The 11,741-nt window shown below is 42.8% G+C and overlaps 1 protein-coding gene across 1 annotated transcript; it reads right to left on the minus strand.

Annotated features, from left to right (window-relative positions):
• Window positions 1–6,223: 6,223 nt before the first annotated feature.
• Window positions 6,224–10,363, minus strand: DESI1 (desumoylating isopeptidase 1; the record flags this gene model as incomplete). Its single annotated transcript, XM_009869410.1, has 5 exons — window positions 6,224–6,681; window positions 7,665–7,787; window positions 8,566–8,675; window positions 9,333–9,402; window positions 10,326–10,363. Coding segments are annotated over 5 exons (435 nt in total), but the record flags the coding sequence as incomplete, so codon positions are not given.
• Between the last annotated feature and the right edge of the window lie 1,378 nt (window positions 10,364–11,741).

The raw sequence follows: 11,741 nt of genomic DNA on the forward strand, positions 1-11,741 counted from the left end.
TGGTCTGAGGCGGGTGTGTGTCTTCATACTTGTTATTATTTAGTTCCCCGGGGGTTTGGGCTTAGCTGGTAAACTCAAATCCTCTGGGGTTTTCTGTGTCCGAATAGGATGCTGCGAAGAGCATTTTCACTGGGGAAGCACAGTTTTCAGCCCTCTCTGTGCAAAGTCAAATCTGTTTCTTGCACTAACTTTTGCTTTGTCCTGCTTAGCAGTTACCCTACGAGTCATTTAAGATGTAATCAGGCCATCTGGCCAGGTTATTTTCATAAGACTCCATATCACACTGGCCCGATAAATAATAGTGGACAGCGTGCCGGGCTGCCATCTCCTACAATAATTCCTGAATTACCTTCCATCATCAGAGCCAATCTATGTGGAACATTCAATGCTTTTTGCTCAGCAGTTAGCTTGCCTTTTCTCCTCGGATGGTGAGCTAGGTTGGAAATGAAGGGAGATTTATTTTTTTTAAAATGATCTTGATACTGTGAAAAACTGTACATCAAGACTCAATAGTCATGGTGACTATTAAGCAGGTATGCTTTATTGCAGTGCTGGATGCACAGGGGATCGCTCCACCCAATGTGCGTGCCGTAGAGTCAGATGCATAGCTTATATGCAGGTTATACATACATACTCACAATATTTTTGAGAAATGATTTGACATATTCATTATTTTCTGAGAACTCATTATCACAGGTTACCACCTACTCCTGCATGTGCAATATAGTCTTTTGGTGGTCGTCAGGGATCTCTGGTGGTCGCTTACTTCACCATGATAGTCTTAATCAGAGTGTCCTTTTGGTGAACTTTAGTCAAGTTCCTCCTCATCACTGCTAAGGGGGCCCAAGGCTGGGCTAGGCCGGTTCTGCATTACCTCAGTGGCATTTGGGAGTCCTGGGGCATCCTGCCCTTAAGGATAAGTTCCCCTTATAGAATCTCTTTGTTTAACACACATCTGTTTTCCCACTGATTCTGTTTGCTCAAGCATTAAACCTCCTACATGTCAGCTAAGAACTATGATCCCAGCTAAAATTGTGGCTCTGGCTAAAACCACAGCTTCAATCTGTTTTTCTCAGTACTATTTGCTCCCAGGACATTGTGCAACCCCTTCTCCCAGTTCTCCACCAGGATCCTCTCAAAATGAAGCATTCAGGAGACCTCACAGATTCTGGTATTGGCTCCTGATTTTGATTTTCCTGTTCCCACTCAATGAAAGGGAGAAACAGAAACAAGGTTAACAATTTACCTCTGTGCCTTGGACAAGGTTTACCAAACCATCCTCAGCTACTTGCTGGGGTAGGCATTCGTTGTGTCTTCTGGTTAATGTCACCAGGGTAGCTATTTACACACAGTTATTTCTGTGAGTTGTTTCCACGATGTAGCGAGTCAGGCAGTCCTGGATGGGTATAACAAGCAGTATTTGCCCTGGCACTGATATTCCTGCAAAATCACAGCCTCTGGGGCCTTTTGGATCAAATCCTGGTTATGAGCTCCCACCTCTGGAAGGCTAGGCTCTTTTCTCAGGTGCAGTAAAACTCCAGAATGGTTTCTCAGCACCCAGCTGCTTAGTATGCAATTGGATGTTGAATTACTAGTTCTGATTAGGGTTATTTTCATTTATAGGGCTTTTCTAGGTGCGATTACATATGTCCCTCATCAGTTAACATGTGGACACTAACTCCAGAATATGAATAGTTCAAAGTGTGCCTACAGCATGATGAAGAGCGAGTAGAGATGCCTTCGTGGAGTCAGGTTGCTTGACTCCTGGAAGCCAAAGAGCTGCTCTCCCATGCAGTAGAGCTAACGCCCAGGACTCCCAAAAGACAGCCTTGGGGTCAGATACACGGTGAATTCCCCATGGATTTAGGAATGAAAGCCTTTATTTTTCATAAGCCATAACACTGTAAGAGGACAAGACTTCCCACCTGTGGGTGGAAGAGGTGTGCTGTTAGGGAAACGTGCCAGCTCACATCTGTTGCAGCCCTGGCACTCGGTTCCTGCTGCAGCCAGAGTCGCAGGTCTTGTATCTTGCCTGCTCCTACCTGCAGCTTTCCTGTCTAGGAGAGACTTTCCTCCTTACCTCTCCCATCAGTATTACTGGGGACATCCCAAAAGCAGGAGCTGCTCTCCCCAGGCTCAGGTGCATCCCTGTGCTGCAAGGCAGCACTGCTACTTCAGGGCACATCCCAGAATTGCGAAGTCAGGTAAAATACGCGTCAGCATTCACATTCTCATTGAGTTTATGCTACCAGGGGAGTTTTCCAAAATTTGAACCACCTGCTGTGCTTCCTCCAGCTCATTTATTATGCTGCTTTAGAAACTCGATTCAAGTCAAAACACCTCTTCCAGCATCATTTGGTCTCAGCCAGTGAGGACTTGTGCCATCTTGGTTTCCTCAAGAGTACAAGTCAGCCTTTTGGTAAAGTGCACAGCTGCATGCAGCTGTGCTTGTTCCTTCTGTGTTAGCTCTGAGAACAGGGCTGCTGCGGCTGCTGCAGTTATGTAATGCTTTCCATTTAAACCACACTTGATATGTTTGCTTGATTGCTGTTGAGATAGGCAACAGCTGTTGTTACGAATGAAATCTTTGTTAGTAGCAGCAAGGACAAATATTTTGTTTGAGGTTTAGAAGGTAAGCGGCTGTGAACGCTGTCTTACATTCTGTCTAGGGCCACCATTAAGGTAAAAGTTTTCCTTTTACACATGTTCCTAGGTATTTCATGTGAGGCCAGTATTGGTACTCAATAGAAAACCAGCATCTCATGTGAACAACACAGCCCAAAATAGCCACAACCATTATTCTTTGTTAAAGCCCCCTCCTGTTACCAGTCGTCTTCTGTATCACATGAACACAGACTGCTATATAAACAGCAAACTGTGTGGTTTATCACTTGGATGCTGTGGATAAGCATTCAAAAGGCTGAACCAAGCAGAAATAATTTCTTCCCCAGAGCCAGATACCTCCCCTGCTCCATAACAGCCCAGTGACAAGAGGCATGATGGGCTGTGCTACACAATCCTCCCCAATATCCCCTCGGCAGCTCCAGAGGAACCTAGGCATGAAGTTTACTTCTTAAAGCTGCCTTTTTCCTTTTGAAAGTAGTAGCATCGAAACAATCAGGAAAAACTCAGAGCCTTTACCTTTGTTTAAGTTCTGCTGGGTCTCCTCTTCAACAGCAGACATTAGACATTTAATTCTTGCATGCTTAGATGAGCAAAGGCTGCACAAAACCCATGCTGACAGAACATCTACTGTCTGGCCTTGATTCACCTCACCCAAACTGCATCAAACCTCAGGAGTGTCATCTTGACGATACCACGGTGATACAGAAGGAGTATTTTCCCAAACTTAAGTAAGAACATTGCCTGTGACTAGTTCCAGCACAGGGCAGTGGCCACTGCAACGTCCAGTAGCGGTACCTGACATGAACTGCTCAGTTTCTCATCTTGTACCGTCCAGCTGGGACCAGAGTGAATACGACAACTTTTGGTCAGCTGCATTCACTGGGTAGCTGCGTGCACACAAACATTCAAACAAGAAAATTCGCTGCTTTTCTTTTTATTGCAATAGAAAAAAAAAACCCACACCCCACAAATAAATCAAAACATCACTTTCTGCCTAAAGACATTATTAACAATTTTTAAATGGCACAGGGGAACCCCAGCAATACAAGACAGCATAATAAGTGTGGGCAAAAGGGTTCTGTTACCTTTTAGAAGTTCAGTTTCCCTGCCCCTTTCTCAATCAGCTGGCTGAAGTTCGTCACCTATATACATTTACATACAGTTCTCAGTCTACTTTTTATTCCTAGAGTAGGTATGGCTGGGTGGAATGTCGGGGGCACAGTCCTGCAATATACACATAACTATCTTTGGAGAAAAAGGGTTTCTGAAGAGGTGTATAGGGATCTCCTTACCCAGTAAGACCAAGCAAACAGGATTCCTTCCTACAGTTCTTTTGCCACAAAACTCAGAGTAGGTCCTGAGCTCAGGAGAACCTCCAGGAGCTCTTTGGCTATTGCGCGCAGTGTATGGCCAAGTGAAATTTTACCCAGTGACCTAAAAGTAGCAACATGATCTCTGCAAAGCGGCTGCTCAGGAGGGGAAGAGGCAGATTGCAAAAGGCATGGGGTGAACACCTCCCTTTTCTTTCCTGCCTCCTGAGAGGATGTTAAAAGCCCTGAAGTAGGCAGCTGAGCAGAAACCAGGCTCAGGACCTCTAACGTGGCAGACATATAGTGTTTATCCTCACCGTGCAAGAGTGTGGGGCAGAAACCGTGGCACCAGCACTTTCACCGCAGGCAGCTGCGCCCGAACTGAGAGTTTGCTGAAAGAGAAGCACCCACAGCTGTGCTGCTTCCAGGTACCACACTAGGACACCTACATGTTGGGCTGTGCGGTATTGGCTTGAGTATACCTGCTCGACTGAGGAAGCTCCAAGATCTCTAACAAGCTACAACATTTTGTGGCACAGTCACGTGTGTATTAAGATGAGAGACTGGCTACTCTTCACAGAATAGGTATGGCAAAAGACTAAAGACGATACACATACTAAACAGGAAAATTAAGCTATGGCTTAGCAGAACACACACACTTAGCAATCCCTCCTCCAGGAGCACCAAGAGGCATTCATAAATGATTTACCATAGAACGCTTTCTGCAAATAGGACATTTTGAGGGGAAAAGGTTGAAAGCTTTTGTATTAACCAATCTGTACTAACTGCTACAGCTGTCTCCACGTCCAGTCCATCAAATTAAATGCTTACGGAGAAGTTGATGGCACAAATGGAGAACAACAAGGAAAAAAAAAAATAAATCTGGGCTGCAAGGGTCATTGCTGTGCACTGAGAGCAAGTGCACACAAAACTGCAAAATGGACTGACAGTATCCTGTTTCCCTTTGTGTACCCACAAAGTGCACGGCAACAGAGTATTTCACAGAGTGACTAAATTGCAGTTTTCCTCCATCTCATCCTTTCAAAAACATGAACCATTACAGTCCACACTAAGCAACAGCATGAGAAACAAACTGTATTATTCTAGGAGAGGGAGGGCAGCAGAGGAAAGGCATCTCCTTTGGGTACACAGGAAGTTTCCAGGGCAGGAAGTTTGAGACGCAGGACTGAACTTGCAGAAATACTTCTTCACAACAAAGCACTAGACAAGGGGCTGTACATTTGCATAGATGCTTTTTCAGCAGCATCTGGGATGTGCAATTCCCATTTATTGAGCATCAGCAACGTTTTGGGGTTTGTCTAATGTCTTTCTTCTGTTCTTTCTTAAATGCAACTGCTACAAAGTCATTCAGGAAAACAGTGTATAGACATGTATGAAAAGAAATCAGTGAGCCTGTTCCTTCATTTCCCTCATCTTTTCCCACTGCAAATAATTGCAAAGCTGCAAGAATCTTAAACTACAAGATGCAGTATTGATACAACCTAATGTCAATCTAAGGACAGGACTGCTTCTGCAGGTATCCCAATAAATTCAATTGGTTCCATAGAAAAGACTAATTTTACTCTTCCTCATTTTCTTTACACTTGGAAAGACCCACCACCTGTTTCTCTTACATTTAAGCAGTGATGTGCCTGACTGCTTTGCAAAGGACAGGAATATCAAAGAAAGTTAGAACTCCTACTGTGTCTGCAACTAGATATAGATGGCAGAATCGGTCCACCTTTTATTACTATGCAGTTGCCATACTATTCCTGCCTTACTGTGCTGTAACTCCGTCTTGGTAAGAGAAAACCCAAACAAACCAGCTCTTACGTAAATGCAAATAGTTAACAAGTTTCTGTCTATCTGCTGATAAGCTTATATACAAGAAAAGGAAATATTTCACTTCATTTGAAATTTGTTTCCACCACGTCTGCCCATGCAATTCTGTTCTTTCAGCTGGTTTTTTTCTGTAACTCTTGGATCTACCATTATAAGGCTCTTGGTAACCTTCAGTTCCAGGCTCCCTCTCACACACCATTAGTCCCATCAAAAGTTTTGATTTCCAAGTGGGATACTGACACACAGCTCAGCTTGATCACCTTTCCCATGTAGCTGTGCCACTGCAAATATTCTAACCATATCAGTTCAGCTTTTCTTCTCAGCAAATAACATAACGTCAATGAAATATGCAGAAGACATTTTCATTTCCTAGGCTACCAGTATTTCCTTTGTCTTTCTGATAGACTTCAGCAAATACCCCCATAGTATATGCAGTGACAGGAGAAAGTGATGTGAGCCTGCAAGGGATGGCTAGGACACCCACTTATTTACTCCAAATTGTGTAATGGGCCCTTGCATGCTCATGGAATGAATTCCTACTTACCAGCACAGGAGTTACTTAAAAAGTGTCTGCCTACTTGGACAAGACAACTTTTAGAAATTAGTATAATACTATTAGAAATTATGGCAATCTTTTTGGTAGCATTGTCTTACATGCACCCTGATAAATCCTCTCCCTAGGAAATTTTAAAACTTGTCTTGTACTTCCACAGAGTTAATTCAGATGGGAAATTATAAAATAGAAATCTTGTAGATTCATATTTAAAAAGGAAGAGGCCTGGTGAGGCTGGGCACACTGGGTCACTCCTGTTAGCTCTGTCCATTATGGCTGCTGAAGGTATTTCCTCCGGATGGCTGGACCTGGACGGAGGCCAGGAGGGGCCTTAAAGCTTGTCCAAAAGGTCTGAGAAAGTAAAGAAACGAACATCTCAGAAAGCTTACTTGATGAGCAACTTTTCCCATTTACTACTGAAGCGTGCTCACTTCCTAGAATGCAATCCAATATTGTAGAAACAAATTTGCAGACCAGATTTTAGTAATTCATTCTACTTCGGTGTGCGAATAAAAATCCCTGTTGTGCAACTGCAGTGCTCCATGAAGTACCTCATCAACAATAAAGACTGCTAGAAGAATAGCCTTGAGCTCCCCTATAATGGTTCAACGCTCAGAATAAATTTCTGTTACAATCCGTAGCACCCAGTTTATCTTTTAATAGGACTCACTGTTACAGACTTTATCTGACTTGGAGAGATTTGAAGCACTGAGAGCTCAGTGTAAGAGACATGTCTCCCAAATAATGTGGCACACCTTTGTTATGAGAAATAAGACCTGAAGGATGGAGCTCAAATCATCCCACTAGGATCCTTACTAGCTGAGAGTTTTAGAAAAAAAGTTGAGTTGAACTACCAGGTAAGAATTCTTCATTTCCTCTTTTTCTGTCCAGTCCTAGCTTTAAAACTGCAGTGTTAATTTTAAAATCACATCTTCCCTGCCCTTTCACAAGCAAAGCTGACATCTCAACTGCAATTACAGTGCTTAGAGTAAGAGAGGTGACCTTCAAAAGATTCTGATTTCCAAAGGCAAAAAACCCTTAAACCATTTTCTGAAACTTTCTGTGTTTGCCTGATCACATATAAGAGACCACCATGAAAAACTTGCCTCAGTTAAAGGCAAGAAGAGCAACCTTCTCCTGTCTTAGTAACGCCAGCACCAGTCAGCACTTGTACAGTGTTGTAAGCGTTGAAGTAAAGCAAAGAGCATCCTCTCCGTAACCTTAGGCTGGTTTTTCAGAGAGAGCCAGCAGAAACTGGTACCGTTGGCTCTGCCAAATGTTTAAGCATCAGCATGAAGCAATATGCTACAGAGAGGAGGGGCGTGCATACTCACGTGGCAAGAATTTCGTCTGGAAGGTCAGTGATGTAGGAAGGGATTTTTCTTCCTGTCAGGAACTGTGCCACTTCATTACTGAAGGTGTTACAGTTATGTTCCAAGAGGTTATAACACTCACTTCTGCGCCACAGAAAAGGAATTGAAGCACAAAAAGACAGACTTATCAATAAATCTAACAAGCAGAAAAAACTTAGATATGAAGAATATCTCCTTATATCAGCACTTTTTTTCCTGCAAGGAAAATACAGACATCGATTCACCTTCAAATGCAATTGAATCAGGGTGGAAAATGAAATGTCTCTGCATCACTGAATTTATATAATATTTATTTGGAGGATAAGTGAGGTCAGGTTTCTTCAATTAAAACCACAGAAGAAATAACGAGAAATCACAGGAACTACTGACATTGAAATATAGTGAGAACACTATGCTGCTGTTTCCTATTCTTGTGAGGAGTAGACCGGACTCTTTAACAGTCAAGACGTTGCTTTCACTGAGCTGAAAGCTGGCAGCTTTACTACAACGCTTCACCTATGACTCATGGGGCCAAGCACTACTTACTGAAATATTTCATATAGTGCCTTCACTTTCCCTGGTGATTCTCTCAAAGGCATTTCAAGCATTATTCCATCTTACAAACAACAGCGTGAAAGACTTCCTGACAGAACACTTTCCCAGCCCAGCTCAAGGCTGGTACACCAGAGGATTACCTAGCTGGTAGCTCCTTCTGTATTGGTGCATCAGTTACAGTTTCATATTTCGTGAGCAGCAAATAATACACTAAACAGACAAAGCTCTGCAAGCAGGACTGGTTTCAAAACACCTTCCTCCATTCTGCACCCCTTTCCCTAAAGGCTCTTTTTGTCATACAGATTTTATAGTACAAGTTGTTACTTACCTGAACATAGATTGCCCCAAAGAGGAAAGATATTCCAGAAAAATTTCTTCAGTGACTTCGGTGTTCCCCAAGTCAATAACTGAGTCTGGGGGTCCAAGAATTGTCCCTCCCTGTAAAATTTAACAATCAGAAGACAACGTTAAATGGACAAACTGAATTCTTCTGGAGGAATCTACTGAATAGAGCTATTGTAGCTTGTCCAGGCACAAAAGGAGAAACTTTTGGTTCATTTGTCAAGCAAAAAGCCCTACTGGCCTCCTCTGTTCTGCACTCAGAGAATGAGAAGTAACACACAATTTACATTTCAGCTTGTATACTTGGCTCTTTGAGCTGAAAGCTCTACGGTATGGCAAAACTCTGCTTTGGAAGAAAGGCCTATCAGTTTTGCCTCTCCAAGAACAGGAAGGTCTGACAAAGCATCAGGATTTATTTTTTAAAAAAATTTTAAAAAGGATGCCTGGACTTGCCAAATCTGCACGTAAAACTTACTGATACAGAATCGGACAAGGTGTCACTCTGGCAATGCAGCTGCAGAGGGTGTCTTGGATAAATGGACTCTACCAGCAGAAGCAACCCCCGACCTGTGTTTAATTGGGCTTATACCCACTGTCCATGCTCCCTCTTCCTCAGATGCCCTGGGCAACTACAGCAAGCAGCCACAACTGGCTGAATTCAGAAGCCTCTTGCTGCTTTTGTAAGACACAAGCAATTCTCATCAGGTAACCTTATCACAAAATTATCTTACCAGATAAAAAAGTTTAACTTACAGGTGGGCAGCTGGAGATTCCTCCAGCACCATAGTAGAACTCATCCTTATGGACTATTATGGAGGTGTGCCTGCCACAGAAAACAAAAAAGTGGTGAAACAAAGGAAATATTTAATCTAGTGCATAAATTACTGATAAATTTATGTGTACAGGGACATCATGAAGTGAATAACTGAAAGAAAGGTCAATGTATTACTGTGAGTAGGAACAGGATCTGCTAGGAGATGAATGGATATGGAAGCAATGAGTATCAAGCCTGCTGTAACTCCATAAGCAGTTGGGAAAGAACTCAGCTAGATGCCCAAGCATGAAGAAACACGGGGACAGAGGGACTTCCACACCAGTACGAGATCTCCAGCTGCCTCTTTCAGCTAAAGGGTGGAGGGTGAAATCATAGTGAAGTGATAGAGAGACAGAGTTGCCAGACGTGCATGCCGGATAGACACTGACTGAGAAGAACAGATGATCACTGGAGATGGATCGAGAGAGGAAAATGGATGAACAAGGGGTTGGGGCTTTTTTTTTTTTTTGCCTTAAAATAATAAAAAACCCTCTTGATAGGATTATTGCAAACTGCAAGGTGTTTTGTAACAGAATGTAACCACTGCTGTTACATGCCAGAAGGTCTGATTCTGTAACACCTTCTTCCCACCTACTCTTTTACTATCATGTTTAGTCATGCCTGCAAGTAGAAGGTAAAGTGCTTGAGACAACATCTTATTCTTGAAAAAGTGCACAAAAATACCACAACTACCACAAACGTTTTTTTTTTCATGGGGTTCGCTGAGCTTTGAATGGAGAAGTTTAAGCAGCACCTGACTGTAGATCATCTTATTGTACATCAATCTGTAGTCAGGAACAAAAAGTGCCTTCGTCTCTCATCAGTACCACAATGTTCTTAAGATCTGAAGCATGTATAATCTCATATTGAAAATACTTCCTACACTACGAAGTGTTCAACACACAGTATGCAATTTAAATCTAGTCACTTACCAGATGCCATCCAGCTGTTTCCCTGTATGCAGAGAAAAGAAAAGTTATTAGCAATGCACTTTCCAGATTTCAGCCTACTTTCTGTCACTTAGGAACCATGCTTATTATTTCATCGTGACAGTAATACCAAAGATTTCATCCCAGAGTTGCTTCTAAAGAAACAGAATACCTTTCTTTCAAATTAACTACTCTGTCCACACTAGTGCTGTATTTTTGACTCCTGCATGCAGAGGTGGCAATGCCATCCTATCCTTCTTACCTTCCTTGGGCTTTTGTCTACAGACCAAGAAAAGAAACTTCTTCCCAAAATCAGAGTCTTCAGTAAGGACCAGAGGAGTTGAATTTTACACTGACTTCATAACTGCAGGCAGTTAGCCAGCACAGAATATTCAGATTTCTTTAACTGATGAGTGATCTGTTTTGAACACACCATCTAAGGTGATAGTGTCTATTCCGCTGTTTACTCCTTTCCCTCCCTCCTCCTGCCCTTAAAAAATTAACACCCTAAGTAGCAGTTGGTGGGAAGAAGTTCAGGGTTGAAACGTATAGAAGTTATAAAACTGTGTGTTTTGTAGAACACCGCAGGAAAGACTCACTTCAGGTACCACTAAACTGATAATATCATTGCGCATGACAGAAAATGTGCCTTCTGAAATGCTTTTCCAGTTCCCTAGAAGTGGGAAACCTCTGTGTTCATGGCAGGATCTCAAGAACGAACCTCTCTCGAAAGAGTCACCAGCTGTTACTGTTCTATGCTCAATTTTATCTATCCTAACCTAAAAGCTTGGTCTCTAGTGTCGTAACCCTTTGTAAACCTATAGGCAGCAAGAGCACGCTATGACCGAAGCACTACCACTTTATTTTGCTAAACAAGGTGCACGACACCCAGAGAAGTGGATTTAGAACAGAAAAGCTGTGTGCATACCAACATTTGGTATTCTCCTGAACCCAAGCAGCAGGCTGAGTGCTCCTCTGCCATAGCTTCTGCTTGCTTGCCACAGGCTCCTGATCCTTTTAGTCAGCCTCCACAGGTAAGCGCTCTGGCGCAGTGGACCACTTCCCACACCACCATCCTTTGCATCCAAGCAGCACCTCTTCCAAGATGTTCTGTTATTACTGCACAACTTCTAAATACCGGAATGTGATGATCTGCTAAAGTCATCTGCATTTTTATCTATCAGCTGGATAAAACCCACTGTAAATGTGATTAAAAGAAAAAGCCACCTGAACATGAGAGGCCCTGTCCTAGTAAAAATTCGTTCAGAAAGCTAACTGAAGAGCTAACCATCGGCCAACAGGCTTTGCTCTGGTTTGGACACCATCTCTTTCCATCACCCCAGCCTCTGGTCTCCCAAAGCTAGCCACAGACCTTCTTGCTTCCTGAATTCCCATCTGTTATATCTACATATTATCCTC

This window comes from Apaloderma vittatum, unplaced genomic scaffold (genome assembly GCF_000703405.1).
Source record: "Apaloderma vittatum isolate BGI_N311 unplaced genomic scaffold, ASM70340v1 scaffold41145, whole genome shotgun sequence".
NCBI classification, from domain to species: Eukaryota; Metazoa; Chordata; class Aves; order Trogoniformes; family Trogonidae; genus Apaloderma; species Apaloderma vittatum.